Below are 16,133 nucleotides of genomic sequence, written 5' to 3'. Positions count from 1 at the left end.
CGGTGCAGATGGACGGGCTCCTGTGGGGAGCATCCAAACTGGTGCCAGTTGGCTACGGCATCAAGAAGCTGCAGATCAACTGTGTGGTTGAGGATGACAAAGTAGGCACTGGAACCAGTTTGGATGCTCCCCACAGGAGCCCGTCCATCTGCACCGAGCGCACACACTTCTCCAGCTGCTCCATATCAGTCTCATCATCCCACTAAAAGAACATATGTCGGAGGTGAATACAACATGCATGTTCAACTTGTTTGAATAAATGCACTAGGTTTCATTTTGCCTGATTTAAGTAGATCCTTTATGTTGAAATTAGTTGAATTAAGTACAAACTTGTTTCAAGTCCTTTTCTTCACCTTCTCCAAAACAAGAAAAAGTGAATCCTTTTACCAACAAATTAATGGCGTAGGGGCAAATATCCTGATTTTAATCAGGTTTTTCACAGCTGTTGGTTTTCTGTAGGAGAATACAACAGCACTAAAACTAGCACACTAAGAGTTTGGGAGAAGACGTACGGGTTTGACGTCCAAAAGGATAGATGACTTGGCGATGAGGGCAGGTTTCTTGGACTTCTTGGCTGCATAGGCATCCAGGCGCTCCTGCTTGATGCGTGCTGCCTCTTCGTCTTCTTCGTCACTGCCGAACAAGTCAATGTCATCGTCTTCATCATCATCAGCATTGTCCACCTGTTTTACTGGAGCAGCCTGGACTGGAGCAGCCTGGTCAAAATGATGGAAAAGGACAGGAAAATGTCTGAAAATGAGCTGTTCTGAGGGATTTGGGATTTGAGGGCCTGTTTTAGATTAATGTTTTACAGCATACTGAACATGTGCAGGTATTTATGTACTGTATGGAAAAAAAGTCTTATTTCTTAGTTATCTACCTTAGTAGATGACACAGTTGCCGGATTCTTTTCCAGCACGGCCACTCTGGACTCCAGCTTCTGCAGGGCTGCCCTCATGTCCGCCACCACTAACAAGCATACACAAATGTTTAAGTAAGGGACATCATAAAACTTTTTTAAAAAAAATGTAATTAAAATATGCCATGAAAAAATTCAAAGTGAAAATATCATGAAAAATGTTACAGTATAGGATGCGATTAAAAAATGTAAAAACCATGGTATATTGTGTCATGAAAATATGAAAAAATTCGGAGTAGTGTGCCAAAAAATTATTGAAGAAATTTAGAAATATAGTTTGTTGTTCAAAATACCATAAAAATGTCATGGTATAATAGGTCATCCAAAATAGCATAAGCAAGTCATCGTATAATATGTCGTCCAAACTAAAATAATGACATCTTAGTACAGCATGTCGTCCAAAACAGCATAAAAATAAAGTCATACTGTACTATATTGTCCAAAATAGCATAAACATGCTGTGGTGAAAGCATAAAAAAGCATGAAAAAGTCATACTATAGCATATCGTCCAAAATACAATAATAAAGTCATAGAAAAGCCAGTTGTCCACAATAGCTTAAAAAGTCATGCTATAGTATGTTGTCCAAAATAGAATAATAAGGTTATGGTAGAGCATGTCGTCTAAATTGGCATAAAAAAGGTCATGGTATATTTTGTTGTCTGAAATAATATGAAAATGTCAGAGTTTTATTAGTCATTATAAACAGTCTCAAGAAAGCAATTTCAAAAGAAATTCCTAGTGTACTATGATGTTCAAAATACTATAAAAAACTCATAAAATAGTGTTTGAAAATATCATAAAAAGGTCATGGGATAGTATGTCTCATAATGCATTAAGCCACAGTATAAGATGCCATTTAAAATACAAAAAAAAAAAACACCTCAGTTTATTCTGTTTAAAAAATTATAATTTGACAAATGAAGTAGTGGTAGGATATGCTGAAAAACATGTTGAAAAAGTCATTGTATAGCAATTAGGACAGAAGTGTTAAAAACCAAATACAAGGTACAAGGTATAAGGTACATTTGTGATTTTTAAAACAGTTTAAAGTTAAAATAGTATGTGGTATTAGTAGTAGTATAGTATATTGGAAAAAATCACTGTATACTTAATAATAAAAGATCATAGTACAGCATATCAAAAAACTATTGAAAATGTCATAGTATAGTACGCTGAAAAATGACATAGTATAGCATATCAAAAAAAAACTTGAAATAGACACTGTAACGTACAGCGAAAAGATTATAATATAGCATGTAGAAAAGAGTATTAAAAATGTTAAAGTATAGAATATTGAAAAAAGGTTAGTGTAGTTTGTCAAAAAAATGTCATAGTATATATAGCATGTCAAGTCATAGTATAGTATGTTGAAAATGGGTCACAGGATAGTATTTTAAAAAATGCCATAGTGTTTCATGTTGAAATGTCTGTTGAAAAGTCACTGGATAGCATGCTTAAAAACTGAAAGAAAAACCAACAACAAAAAACGATATTGTATAACATTTCAATAAAAGTTATTGTATATCATGTATGTCAAAAACACAGTGCGTCACAGTATACTTAAGTTACAAGCTTTCAAAGGCGGGAGAAATAAGTCATAGTATAGTATGTCAAAAACATTTCTTAGTACAGTATATTATAAAAAAATATATAAAGGTTACAGGACAGTATGTCAAAAAAAAATAATTTCTTGTATAGTATATTGTATAAACAAATCAAAAAATATAATAATGTGCCATAAAAAGGTCATAAAATATGTCATAGTACTGTGTATGATTAAAAAAACCCCCAAAATATCATGGTATAGTATGTCATATTTGTGTTGTTTTAAATCACACTACATGTCACTTTGTTCACCTGTATAAACCATTATAAAAACGCAGATTAACACACACACCTTTGTGCAGAGCCTGGTTCTCCAGTTCCATGCTCTTCATGCGTGAAACCAGCTCCTGGTCTCCTCCTGCATGTGAGGATGACTGCGGTAAGACAGACAAAAATTAATTAGCAAACGTCATGTTGCAGGTCAGGGTTCAAATGGCGCCAAAGCAAATGCACTGTCCACTAGGTTGAGATCCAATCTCAGCCTGAAGAGAAGAAGCAAGCAAAATGAAAAATAGTTGAAGTGGTGAGGTTTAAAAAGACACACATGCAAGGCTAAAGTCTATTACACAACAATAATATGAATACCATTCACATACAATGCTGATATCAGAATAAACTGCCTTGAACCCTAATAATGAGAGGATTTGTTGTTGACAGTGACAGCATGCAGACAAACTTTGATGAGAATTTTTTTTTTTAAAATTTCCCCACTATAATGATTTAAAGAGAATAGTTAGACATTTTGGGAAAAACTTATTTTTCTTGCAGAGATGAGCAGATAGAGATCAATACGATACAAAACATGGGTTGTGTGGATTGAAGAAGCAGTATAAAATAAATTAATTAGTTACGTAGTGGAGATGCTGGTAGGTAGCTGATTTTTTTTCAATCTTTGGACGGAGCCAGGCCTTTACCCTGTATCCAGTCTTGGTGCTACGTTAAGCACGACAGATGTGAATAGTATTGATTTTTGGATGTAACTCTCGGCAACAATTAAGTGTACTTCCCAAAATGTGAAACTATGAGCTAAAGTTTTATCAATTTTTGATCACCTCAAGGACCAATGTGAAGGGTTTAGGGGGATCTTTTGGCAAAAACTGAACATCCGTAAGTGTGTTTTCATTTGTGTACAATCTTTGTTCTTCTTATCTTAGAATAAGCCCTTACTATCTAACACAGGGAGCGGATCGTCTTTCAGAGAACCCGCTATGTTTCTACAATAGTCCAGAACCGACAAACCAAACACTGGCTCTAGAGAGGGCGTTTTTACGCTACCTGTGGACCATGGTAGGTCACACTTTGAAATAGAAGGCTGACGGGAGGGGTATTCCTTTGGTTGCAATCTGCAACCTCACTGCTAGATACCACTAAATCCTACACACTGGTCCTTTAAGGTCAGATGTTACATTAAACGTTATACTGTATTTAAGAGTTGAGCTTTTAAGATGGAAGATGCTTAAAGTAAATATATCAGTTCTGAAAATTATCTGCAGTTTATTAGGATTTAATAATCATGGTAACACAATCTGGCAAAAGCAAGATTATAATTTCTCCCCCCAATTAGAGACACTAGATCAGTTAGTGGGCGTGACACCTAAAAAAAGATGCACAATGGTAAGATGGTGATTCAGAATAAGACATCTTAGTGCTGTGATAAAGGTAGCACACTCCACTCCAGGCAGTAGCAGGCACAGCCAGCACACCCAGCTGGCTGTCTCAACCATGCAGCGTACGCAGGCCTGAGCAGCAAAGCTGGATGAGGAAGACTTACGTTTCTGTGCTGCCGTTTCTGCTGGCGCCCTTTGGGCTGCTGCAGGGCCGTTTTCACCTGCACCCGGTTATGTACAAGGTGAAGGTAAGGGAAGGAAACATGAAGACAAAGAAGAAAAGTACTGGTTGTAGAAAGAAAGTTGGATGCTACACATGCTATAACTTCAGAGGTGTTAGTTGTAAGATAGAAACTGATAACTATTGTCAGAGAAATGAAATGAAACATTTTGAAATGGCAGTAATCAACATTTTACATCAAAACTAAATGACAAGTAAAAAGTCACTAGTAGTGCCAAAATGGGATATTTCAAACAATCCTGCGACTCTACAGGATTGTCAAAGCCACTTCAGCACGTTTTCTGCCATGAAACCACGTGTGTCTCGGTCAGGTCTTCTGACACTCCATTAAACAAGCTCCAAAAAGTTTGTTGTTAAAGAGTAACTAAATCCCCACTTTTGGCTTAAGTGCGTTCTGTGAAAAAAGTCTAAAAAGCCTCATTCACATTGTACAAAAAACCTGCTAGCACCGCGAACATCTGGCTTTTTTAATGCCACGAGAATGCATACAATTGGCATTCACACTCGCATCAAATGACTCTGCAGCAGACACAGGTTTTTATCACCTCCAGCTCCAGTCAGCATTGATGGGAACAAACACTCGGGTGAATGCGCTAATATCAGCTCCTTAACCGGCGGCATGTAATGACACGCCATCACTAAACTACCGTCCGTCTCCTCTTAAGCAGCGCTAAAACATCAATGTGTACTGACTTTGAATAAGACACTGAATAAGTAAGAGAAATATGAAGAGAAGAAACAACTTAAAAGTTTCAAAAACCTGTTTTTACTGCTGTTATTATCTGGCCTGTCTATGACTGTCTAAGACACGTCCACGTTCACTCATTTGTGCCACTCCTTGATCCACGGCAACTCCCTGCCCAATATGTAGAATTTTAATACTATGCACTGAAATGTCAAAAATTTTACCCAAATCAATCAGCAACACTACGAAATACCCATTTTTTCCAACTGAAAAAGGGGATCTGGGGATTCAGTTACTCTTTAACAATACAGTAGCTCTTTGTTTTGAAGAAGTCAAGCTTACACTTAGTAACGATGAATTTAAAGGTTAAGTTCACATTTTAATTTTTCTAATGTATGGTTTCTTACAGGAATTTCCATGCAAATGTAGGGGACAGTGTGCTTTTAGTCTAAAAACCTATCTTTGTTGCTTCCAAAGACAGCATTCACTTACTGAATGAATGCTATCAGACTTAAAAACATGTGAACTTATCCTTTAAGATAACAACAGTAGCTACTGACGATAATAAGCTGATTTATTCTTTGTACACATGTTTATGCAGAAACTGACCCCACTTGCACTGCTAACAACAAAGTAAAAGACACTGAAATTAAGACCAACACTTATGCAACCTACTGACAGATTTCAAGGGAGATTATGGGAGATGCAAGCAGAGGAGAGAGGGTGAATAAGTTTCTCATAACAGAAAATGTAGCATGCATAAAGCACATTTCTTGACAAGTGCAGGCTGAAGGCTTTTTGGGACTGAAACAAGTCTTACATGTCCCCAAGAAGATGTTGTTTCTATATTTAAATCACCATTTCTTATTTTAACAGCTATTCCCCTGTTTTAGGGCTGGCACACAAACATAAGTGCAAACTGTCCTGCCACTACAGCGGGTGGGCCTGCGGCTCATTTGTAGCACAGTACTCACTCCGTTTAGGGACTGCAGGATATTCTGTCGGGATTTAGCAATGTCCTGCAGGATGGCATTAACTTCTCTCTCCTGCAGGTATATGTGGGCAAAGCAGCAATGAAGCAGGAGCAGTGAGAGAGACAGAGAGCAGCATGCAAAACAGACAAAAGCAGAATGGACCATACACCCGACATTTAGGATGACCCGAACAAGTAATTGTGAGCAACAGGGCTTATCTAGTTTGGCCTCATGATGCAGTACAAAGGTTATACACATTTTGGCAGCAGGCGTATGAGTAACACAAACCCAGGATGACAACCTGACCTGCAACTCTCAAAGTGCAGCTGTCATTTTCCCATTTGAGTACATGTTGTGCTGAAATTTGAACTTTTTCCACTGAAACTTTTTTCCACCCAAGAAATATGTCCAGCCAAAACAACAGTGTGGTCTTTGGATTAACCCGATAAAACAGGTTTCTGTTACTGCAAAGACATGTTTCACTCATTTCTTTTCTCAAAAAACTAAGCACATTAAACCAAAACTATGTACATCACTTGAAATCACATAATTGAGAACATATAACTTATTGTTATTTGGGTGAAACAACCCTTTAAAGACCTGGAAGTGATCAGTCTCTAATCTCCTTTGTTTCCAAGGCTTAGGCAGAAGCTCTCTGCTGCCCTGGACAGCCTGATAGGCAGGGGCAGCTGCCAAACCACCTGACCCCTCTCACTTGGACGAGCCACATCTAAATCGAGTGGCTTAACTCACATGCACACAGCTGCTGCGGGCTGACGATGATGTAACTATTGCTAAACACACCAGTGATTGACAGGGCAGCATGAGCCGAGGAGGAGTCAGGCAGGAGGTGAAAGGAACTTGAAAAGATAGCAGAGACAAGAGAAGGGTTGGGAATAGAGGTTGCCTAAAAAACAAAATTTCCTTATTTCTACAAATGATTAGGTCGATACACATAAAACCATGCTGAATACAAATAACAAAGTCTTTTTTTTTGCTTTTAGGCTGTTTCAAAAACAGTGAAGCTTTCAAAAGAAGTTGGAAGCTATTTTGGTGGGGGGGTTGACGAAATGTGCGCCCGGTCTACCTGTGAAGAAGGTCCGTTGACTCCCTCATAGAAGCGCCTCTCGGCTTCATCGTAGTGGTGTTTGTCGAACCAGATGTTCTCCGAGGCGAGGCACTGCAGTCCACTCATTTTGGTACTGAGGAAATGAGTCAGAAATTTAGTGTTATTAAGATAATGCAAATAAAGACTACTTAAAATTGATCTGCATCCAATAGTTTAGCTACTACCCGATAGCCATGACCAGGAGTTTAGTCGTTACAGCCACCATCACAATCAGCGACAAGAAATGAGTGACAGAACATGGCTTGATTAGATGCTTGACCAGGACAGTGTGCATTGCAACTTACAACATCATGCACAGCCACAGATGGAATTGTGAGGTGTGAAAGGCAGAGACAAAACAAAGCGTAGCACGGACAATTTAAACCACATAAACTGAAATTTAATGGCAAAATAACTGGCATCAGTTTCTGTAAAATAATAAGCACCTTTAAAAAACAATGGGGGAAAAGACTTTTGGATGAATGCTTCCCTTCCCTTCCCAATTATGCTGACGGGTAACTGCAGCAGACAGGCATCTACACATTCCTCAGTCTGTGAAACACAGTTGCCTGGTCTGCAAAGTCTGGATTATAGGACAAAAGGGGTTGGAGGCTGCCCGCTAACAACCCCGCCTTAGTCATAGCAGGGTGATTGTTACAAAAGTGCAAGGTGTTGCATTGAGGCAGACATGTTATTTCTGGTGCTGGTGAGACAAATTAAAGGTTATGTGATACCAAAACACTGCACAGTAGTTTATAACACAGAATTATCATTGTGAAAATAACCATTTTCCACCACAATGACTGCAAGATAAATGGTAGAAATCCAGCACATGATAGAGTAATCTACAACATTCATTTTATTTGTGGCAGCCGGCCATGATAAAAACATCCGCCGCAATGTCACGATTTTATATTTTTGGAGTTGGACCGTTCATTAGGAGCACTACTGGAATATATATACCATTCAGCAGTTATGCATTGCACCACAGTCTTAGAGCGCAGAGCGTACTCTGAGCACTGAGGGATCAGCTGAACGCCACTTGCGGTTAAAGTGAAACTCATTTATCATCACTAGGTTTAAAAGTCTGCATTCACTTGCCTCTGCAGCAGCTCCTCCTCTTATCGATGAGTATGATCTGATCAGCTCTGATCGAATTGGCAGATTATTTATCCACCCCGCGACTTAAACTTTGTGAACCCACAAAAACCCACCCAACCCTACTTTAGACAGGGGACACAGAATGATAAAAAGGGACAGTCATACGCATTAAAAAATGGTGACTTTGTCAGCACCCCCAAAACCCTGATTGTCAGTTACCCCCCACACATAGATTTTGTGGGAAACACTGGAAGAGCGTGAAAAAATAAGCTACGTTTTGCTGAAAACCTCCGTGTTGGCACCCCTGCTGCAATAATAGATTAAGCTTATTTAAATGAATTGAAGTGCTACGTTTATAACTACTAGTGTGCATAGTTCTGTCTGAATGTGGCATAAACAAGAAATTCTCCCCCAAAAAAGCTCACCTTTTAACAAAAAGTATAAAGTCCAATATACAAGTTAGCATCACTAAAAAAGGCCAAACAAGAATGCACAGACAACAAATTTAAATTTTAAAAAATCATCACAGTTTAAAAAAAAAAAAAAGAAAAAGAAAATCACACATCAAGTCTCTCCATTCCCTGTGTAAAAGGTGCCATACTTGTCCCATCTGGGCCTGCTTTCTGTCTCGGAGAGGCCCCTCTTCCTTTGGGTCGGTCCCCTGCTGCCTTTATTTCCCTGCTCGGTCTCAGAGGAGGTGCGGTTGCGGCCTCTACTGTACCGACGGTGGGGGGTACCGGAGGCCTTCACAGTGGTGATGGGGTGTCCCTGATCTTGCTGTTGAGAGCGACTGCGTCTTGACTGGAAGGTCATGTTGCCTCTGGTGTTTGGGCTCCTCGGAGAGGACGACAGCGCTCCGTTGGCATTATTGGCGAGCCAGCGCTGGTAGTTGATCTCAGCCTGCTCAAAGGGGCTGCGGCTGAACAAGACGCTCTCTGCCTGAAAACCTTGGATGACTGGGCTTTGACCATAAGAGCCACTCGCTTCAATGGAGGAGCTCAATCGTTCCTCTTCAGCCCCAGAGCTCTCCGACACACGAGCGCGTCGCCGCAGCCTCTCAAACTGGACTTTGTCTCCGCTGATGATCGGATTACTGACCTGCCTGAAGGCCCCCACTGGTACAGCATGTTGTGGGGCTCCTCCTTGCTGATGGTTTGGCCAAGACTGATCCATGTTTCTTTTAAAGGGGTCTCTTCTCTACTCACTTTTTGTGAGAGGAAGAGAGAAAAGAAGCAACAGGTGGAAGCTAGAGCCATTAGTTCTGTGTGAAGTTAGCACCTCAGAAAAACTTTGCTGTTAGACGCATCAAACAAAGCTCATACAGCAGCTGATATGTAACGCCAATGTGGTCTTGCAGACAAAGAGATGTTGGATTGATCAAAAAACTTACATTTTTCAGAAAATGGTATTTGTTTTCCTTTAAAGGTAGAGTTCAGAATGAGATTAACCTTTCTGAGAACAGAAAAATCAACATGAGAATGCAAGCCTTGTTTTTGTATGCTTTTAGGATATGGAACAATGCCCAAACAAATAACAGTTCATGGATCAATCTCACATTGGTGTTTCACAAACCAAATCCAAACAAACACTGTGAAAATATAATGTGGCTCACACATATGACAGGTGAAAATGGCCAACATTTAGGTTAAGATGCATTTACAATGTTTCCTCAACATTCACTTTAGGGTCGCAACGGAATGAGATTTTTTTACTGTAAGATAATCGTATTAGAAAATATCATGATATAACACTATTATTATAATCAGTTACAATGATCCTTAAAGCCATGAAAACAGGATTTTTTTTTAATTGAAACCTGAAACAATTCTTTTAGTGAGAGTATATGTGAAAGGTATGACAGGCAGTCGAGAAAAAAAGGAAATGTGCACGGGCAAGTGAGATTCTCCATCTAGTTGCCCTAGTTTTTTCTTATTGTGCAGATATGCAAATAAACATATAATAACCGTACATTTTCAAAACCACAGTATACTGTGAAACCAGTATATTGCTGCAACCCTAATTAATTTCAAATATAAAAATCGATGAAGTACATGTTTTTGAACAATGAATTTATGATAAAGAGGCAATTTTTACCAAACACAGCTGTGTCAAATGAAAGAGGAAACACTGTTCATGCATTAAAATGTTTCTTATGAAACATCCAAAAATTCCAACCTGTGCAACTGCATCTGGCTCACCTTTGTTTTGGCATGCTGCAGGATAATGTACGCTACCTAATGTGGAACATTTAGAATATTTAAATAATTCAAAGTCACATAAACTTAAATTATAGAGTTTCCTTAAAGATGATGTGAATACCTTTGGACTACTTCAAAGACAAAAAGTGAAAATGTCAAATATTTCTGATAGCAGGTCTTTTTTTTAAACATGCAGGCAAATGTCACAACCAAACGACAGTTTTTTTTTTTTTGTTTTTTTTTTTTACATTTTCAGGCATGAAATAATAAGGTAACCACATAATAAAACACTTAACAGAAAAAAACTTTCAAACATGAGTGATGCATCATTTGTAGTTCTGTTAGTGTAGATATAAACTCTGTTGCCAGATCTTGTGATACACCCAGCATAAACTAATGCAGACACAGCAACATAAATCCTACATTCATGTGGAAATGTTATTATAAAGAGGTGTTGATTCAACTTAATGATCATTTTGGAGGGCGTTGAATAATTTGAATGAGTGACCAAGGGCTCTGAGACACTGGACAATGCAGACAAATGATTAATTCTTCAAAAAGATAACCTACAAATGTACCAATGATAATCTGTAAGTAATTTTTTTTGGTAATAATAATTGTTAGTTGCAGTCCTGGTCGGCACAGTATAAAGGAAACCCCTCTATGTAAAATGCAATTTCAACATCACCACAAACCACATCCTCCAAAATAAACAAACTGAGTCAACACTGGGACTGCACAATGAATAGATCAGAATTTTGTCTTTCGAAATTAAATGGTCAACTGCAATAATAAAATTTGAAATCCTTGCTAGCACAACATTAAAGTAAAAGCAGTGTTCTGTTGATTTAAATTGTGTAAAACCTTTTGGTACAGTTTTATCTAAATTGTGCTTCTAGGAAATGCACAAATAAGGAGAAGTCGCATTTTGCTGCAGAGATTTGTATATTAGCAGGACTGTTGTACAACATGGAAGTGAACGTAGTGCGCTGTTTATTCAAATGTTAAAGTTAAAAAAGGTTTCGTCGCTAAAATCCATTAATAGTTATGATAAATAATCGTCCAGTCCCAAGCAACAGTTTCAATTTTTAAAAAAACATGAAAAAAAACCCAAACATTTTAACTAATTGCGGTAGGATTGACTGCTGATCTGCATTAGTTTTAGCTGGTTGTATTAAATATTCAAGCAACTGAGTGCAAAATGCTTTCACTACATCATAAAGACAGCAGTGAACTAGTGCATGTGTTAGAGCATCAGCTGAAAAGCAGCTGCAACTTTAACACTCACCTTTGGTAACTGGAATGGGAAGCTAACTAATGCCCAACAGAGAAATAAAAGACAATAAAAAAAATGCTCATAATCTACAAAACCTTATCGAAAAACATTCACGTGACTGTTTTTATACAGCGTTTGTTACATTAAAAAAAGCAATAATTCTCTCAAGTTTTAGAAAAGGGCCATACAAATAACTATACAATTCGCAAACAACAGTCATTTAAAAATCACTAAAAGAAGTGGGCATTTCATGCATAACACCAGTCACAAATCAGGCAAACTGCACAGCTTCAGTGATAAACTTCGCGTTGTATTTCATCTGTTGCTAGCTCACCCTGACAGTAGCTAAAGTTAGGTGGCACAAGTTTCTCTGACAGCCTCTGCAACTTGTAGCTAGTTCCTTTTACCACGTGGCGCTTTAAAACTTTATATTCAAAGTACTTTTTGGGACTCAACAAACAATACACCTTTGTTGTGCTGCAGGTTGTAAAAATACAACTCTTCCGCACTTACTTTTGGATTTATTCGACGTTTTATGGCTCTGTAACCGTTCCTTCGCGTGCTGCCTCGGCTGTAATCCGACGGGAGAAGAGGGCATGCATTAGCGGGCCGTGTGTATTCTTCGGTGCCAGAGGGGGGGGCGGAAGTTAGCTTTTCGACGATTTTAACAATAATTTTCGCGTTTGTTCAATGTTAAGAAAAATATTATAACATAAAACACACACGAAAACAACCTGGTGTCTATGAACCCCGAAGAAAAGAAGTTATTCGAGTTTTCGCCACTATTTACCCCGTACCGTCAGATTGGTATGAGCCATTTTTAAATTAAAGACTTCATTTCCCAAGATTCCAAGCGAACTGCAGTTAAAGGGCAGCTAGAGTAGTCATGTGACTCATGTACATGATGTTTTGCCAGGTTTTGGACGGAGCCAAGACACTTGCACAACTGTAGTTTTCACCATATCGCAGTGTTGCTTTTTAATTTTAACTTTTTTTGTTTGTTTGACAAACGGACCTCTGTGACTGAATATTTTAAAACAAAACTTGACAATTATAAGTTTAGCTCAGGTGTAAGTTCCTTGTGGGGCCAAATTTTCCTCCCTTGTCCTGCAGGGAGCAGACTAGTCGAGCCAATTTTAAGAAATTAAGCTAAATCCTGAGGAAACACTGAAAATCACCCAAAATGTTTTGTATGGGCCACAATGCACAGACTTGATTCTTTGGTCTGATATAATTTCAGTTTAAGAAGAATGTAGTGACTGTACTTTATCAGGGTAGGGGGTGGCTGCCTCTGTTTCTGTATTGCATGACCCCCTTTAGGGCTACAAATAGACTGTTTTTCCTTGAACCTCTCCTAGAGACTGAGGAAAAATGCATGACCTCCATAATAAATAAACATATTTTGCAGTTTCTGGTTATGAAAGATGGTCAGATTTTAGACATTTTTAGACAAAGCACGCCTTTCAAAACCATTTGCAGGTTTGTGGAGATCTGAGGGTATTACAATGCAAAAAACAAACAACAAAAAGAAAAAAACCCAGTAAATTTAAAGTTGAATGACCCTCCACTGAGCCAAATAAAAGAAAAACATAACTCCCTCCCTAGAACTTTTTTGTTTTTTTAAGTGCCTGCCCTATTTTACACAACCCCCTCCCCACTCATAACAAACAGTCCCTAATATGGGTTGTTATAATTTAAATTTTGGCAAAATTCAGCTAGTTTTTAGTTTGGCAATGATATATATTGTTCAAATAGACTATTAATAGCAGTAGCATCCTATTGATGTTTTTACGTCTGTTTACAGGTTTACACTACATGCACTTACATATCCACGCTGTTAACTATTTTTATTGCAAGGTAGAATGACTGATCGAATGGTTTAATTTTACATAATTTGCAGCAATGTACAACACCTACAATAACCATTTAATTTGTGTAACAAGGACTACAACTGTCTAAAAAGGCAAAAATGTATTAATAAAATACATATATTACCATCCACCACAGCCTACACCATGGTTTGTTTGTTTGTTCGTTTGTTTTTTAAATCCTTGGTCCATTCATTGAAAGCAATACAATTACATAAAAGCAAAGTTTTGAATTCAGGGGTAATAATGTATAAAGGCTTATGTTATGTATTTTGACCCTCTAAAGATTTTCAGCTTTATGATTTAACAAATGTTCATCACTGAACAATCAAACTGAAAAAAAAAAATCTACAAAAACAACAATCAGTAATAACTATAATGTGAAAACCTTGAATAATATGAACTTCAAAATGAGTAGCATTAGCTCTTAAATTTTTCCTGTGGAACAGCGATTGATGAATTACTTCTGACAGCTTCAGAAATCTGACATTAATCAGAGAGCTGGCCTCAGCTCACATCTTGTTTCAGGGAAAGGGCAGAACTGTATCATCTTGTGAAGCATAAAAAGAAGGATGTGAACCCACGATGAGGACATCACGTAATCCGACCTACATTTAATTCACATTTAACAACTGTGGTTGACTAAAAATTTACAACATTCATTTAATTTCTTTCATAAAGTAACAGGGGAAAAATGGGAAAATCAGAAAACATTAAACAATCAAAATGAAGGCATCAGTACACTGCAGTGCAGACAACTCAAGATTTATCTTTTACAAGAGATCGCCTTAAGGCCAAAAGGACAAATCTGTAAAGTATCCTTCTGTGACTCTTTTTGTTGTAAGCAGCCTTTTTCCTGCACTTGTTTCTCATCGCTAACAGTACTTGTGATTGCATTCTTTTATTCTTGCATTATGTATGTCTAATATCTAAGTGATGTGTGTACAGTTTCTTTTCTGTGTTGTATAATTCTTTAGAGGGTTTAATGTCAGCATCATAGTATTTCTGCAATTCACTTGGGGACCCTCTTGAGTGCAAAACCAACTCGATGACTAAAAGTGCACATATCTGTTACAATGATGGTCTAAAATCCCTTTTATATAAGTTTCTCCGAGTCAACATCAAAGGTGGATGCTGTTTATTATGACTCCTAGGGGCTGTGAAATTATCATTTGCTCCAGATGAGGTGCTCCCTTTGTGGAGCAATCAGATGCTAAGCTGAGCTGTCAAACCAAATAGAATTCATATTCCAGCACTGCTGCCAGGTATGAATCAGTATTTAAACATAATGTGGCAGCAAGAAATGACATACAGCACATTTATGGAACAGAAAACGTTCCTTTTTGCACAGAGGGGAGCCACATTTTACATCCCACTAACATAAAAAATGAATGGTTTCTTCTTTGCTTCAGGTTTTATGAAAGTATCGCCTGACCTGGGTCTCCGTATCAATAATAGATACGATTTTTCAAATTGGGTGACATTCCTCTTGAAGCAAAGCCTTTCAGTATGTTTTCGTCCTGCAGCATTGACAAGGATAAGGAAAAACATGTTGCAACCTTGAGACAAAAATCTATCAGGGTAAAGAGTTTACATGGGAGAGACAACAAAAGAAAGTATGCATTAATACTGATCTTGTTTGCATTCAGAATTTCAACCTTCAGCATTACTGGCTTTAGATCTTGTCTAATTGGACCTGCATCTAACAATTATTTTCATTATCAGTTAATCTATCAAATATCAGAAAATAGTCATTGGTTGATACACTGTGTTATAATGTGTTTGTTGTTTATGGTAATATTTAGCTTTCCATTGATATTTTATGTTCACATAAATAGGATGGACAAACGCACATACCTAAAAACAGGTGCAAAAGGCTTTAAAAAGAATATTGTGAAAAGTGTCCACCAAAGTTTCTCAGAGCCCAAGGTGACATCTTTATATTGCTTGCTTGCAAAATCAAAACATGTTCAGTTTACAATGATACAAACAAACAAATTCTGCAAAAATTCAGATTATTCAGACTACATCACAGAATATATGTGGCGGTTTTTGCTTATAGAAAAACTAAAACTATCAATCATTTATCAAAATAGCTGCCAATTCATTTTCTGTCAATCAATTAATCATTTCCAAAGACATGAAATAACCTTAAAGATATGCAAACTGACTGCAAAGAGACAAAAAACAACCACAAAGAGGCACAAAATAAGAAATTACTGCAAGAAATGCAAAATCACAGCAAATACAGTAAAGAAGCACAGAAAAGTTGGGTTTTTGAACTCTTTTGTGATCAAAAAAAATGAAAATCTTTTGGTTTTGGACTGTTGGTCAGGCAAAACATTTTTTTTAAGATGCCACTACAGGCTTTTAGAAGTTGTGATTGGGGTTGCTGGCCAGGTACCTACATTCTGCAACTAAATCTATAATTGTTAGTTGTGGCCACAGTATCAATCACTGATCAGATCTCATCTGTGCAACACCCTTACTGTCAACAGATTGGTCGTCTTGCTCCACTTAACTAAAACAAGTGCTCAAACAGCTGATGC

General features: G+C 37.7%; 1 protein-coding gene across 2 annotated transcripts; it reads right to left on the bottom strand.

Annotated features, from left to right (window-relative positions):
- Positions 1-37: 37 nt before the first annotated feature.
- Positions 38-12,311, bottom strand: LOC121951314. Of its 2 annotated transcripts, XM_042497589.1 has the most exons (9): positions 12,230-12,311; positions 11,729-11,754; positions 8,844-9,446; positions 7,121-7,235; positions 4,298-4,354; positions 2,819-2,900; positions 881-969; positions 513-716; positions 38-202 (listed from the first exon to the last, which is right to left on the bottom strand). In XM_042497589.1, exons 3-9 carry the CDS (start codon positions 9,413-9,415, stop codon positions 53-55), a joined length of 1,269 nt encoding a protein of 422 aa, XP_042353523.1. In that variant the 5' UTR covers positions 9,416-9,446; positions 11,729-11,754; positions 12,230-12,311; the 3' UTR covers positions 38-52. The 2 variants fall into 2 exon arrangements, with proteins under 2 accessions (XP_042353523.1, XP_042353525.1); XM_042497591.1 differs by lacking the exon at positions 4,298-4,354.
- Positions 12,312-16,133: the final 3,822 nt, after the last annotated feature.

This window comes from Plectropomus leopardus, chromosome 12 (genome assembly GCF_008729295.1).
Source record: "Plectropomus leopardus isolate mb chromosome 12, YSFRI_Pleo_2.0, whole genome shotgun sequence".
NCBI lineage: Eukaryota > Metazoa > Chordata > Actinopteri > Perciformes > Serranidae > Plectropomus > Plectropomus leopardus.
Note: the sequence above shows the minus strand (reverse complement) of the source record. Positions and strands in the feature narration are given on the sequence as shown.

What these genes read in the sequence shown, in the direction of transcription:
- LOC121951314 (XM_042497589.1), bottom strand. Translation starts at nt 9,415, where the DNA reads ATGGATCAGTCTTGGCCAAACCATCAGCAAGGAGGAGCCCCACAACAT. An exon ending in TCAACGGACCTTCTTCACAG is followed by an intron (nt 4,355 to 7,120) that starts GTAGACCGGGCG and finishes AACCGGGTGCAG; the next exon opens with GTGAAAACGGCCCTGCAGCA. An exon ending in TCCTTTTGGACGTCAAACCC is followed by an intron (nt 203 to 512) that starts GTACGTCTTCTC and finishes ATGTTCTTTTAG; the next exon opens with TGGGATGATGAGACTGATAT.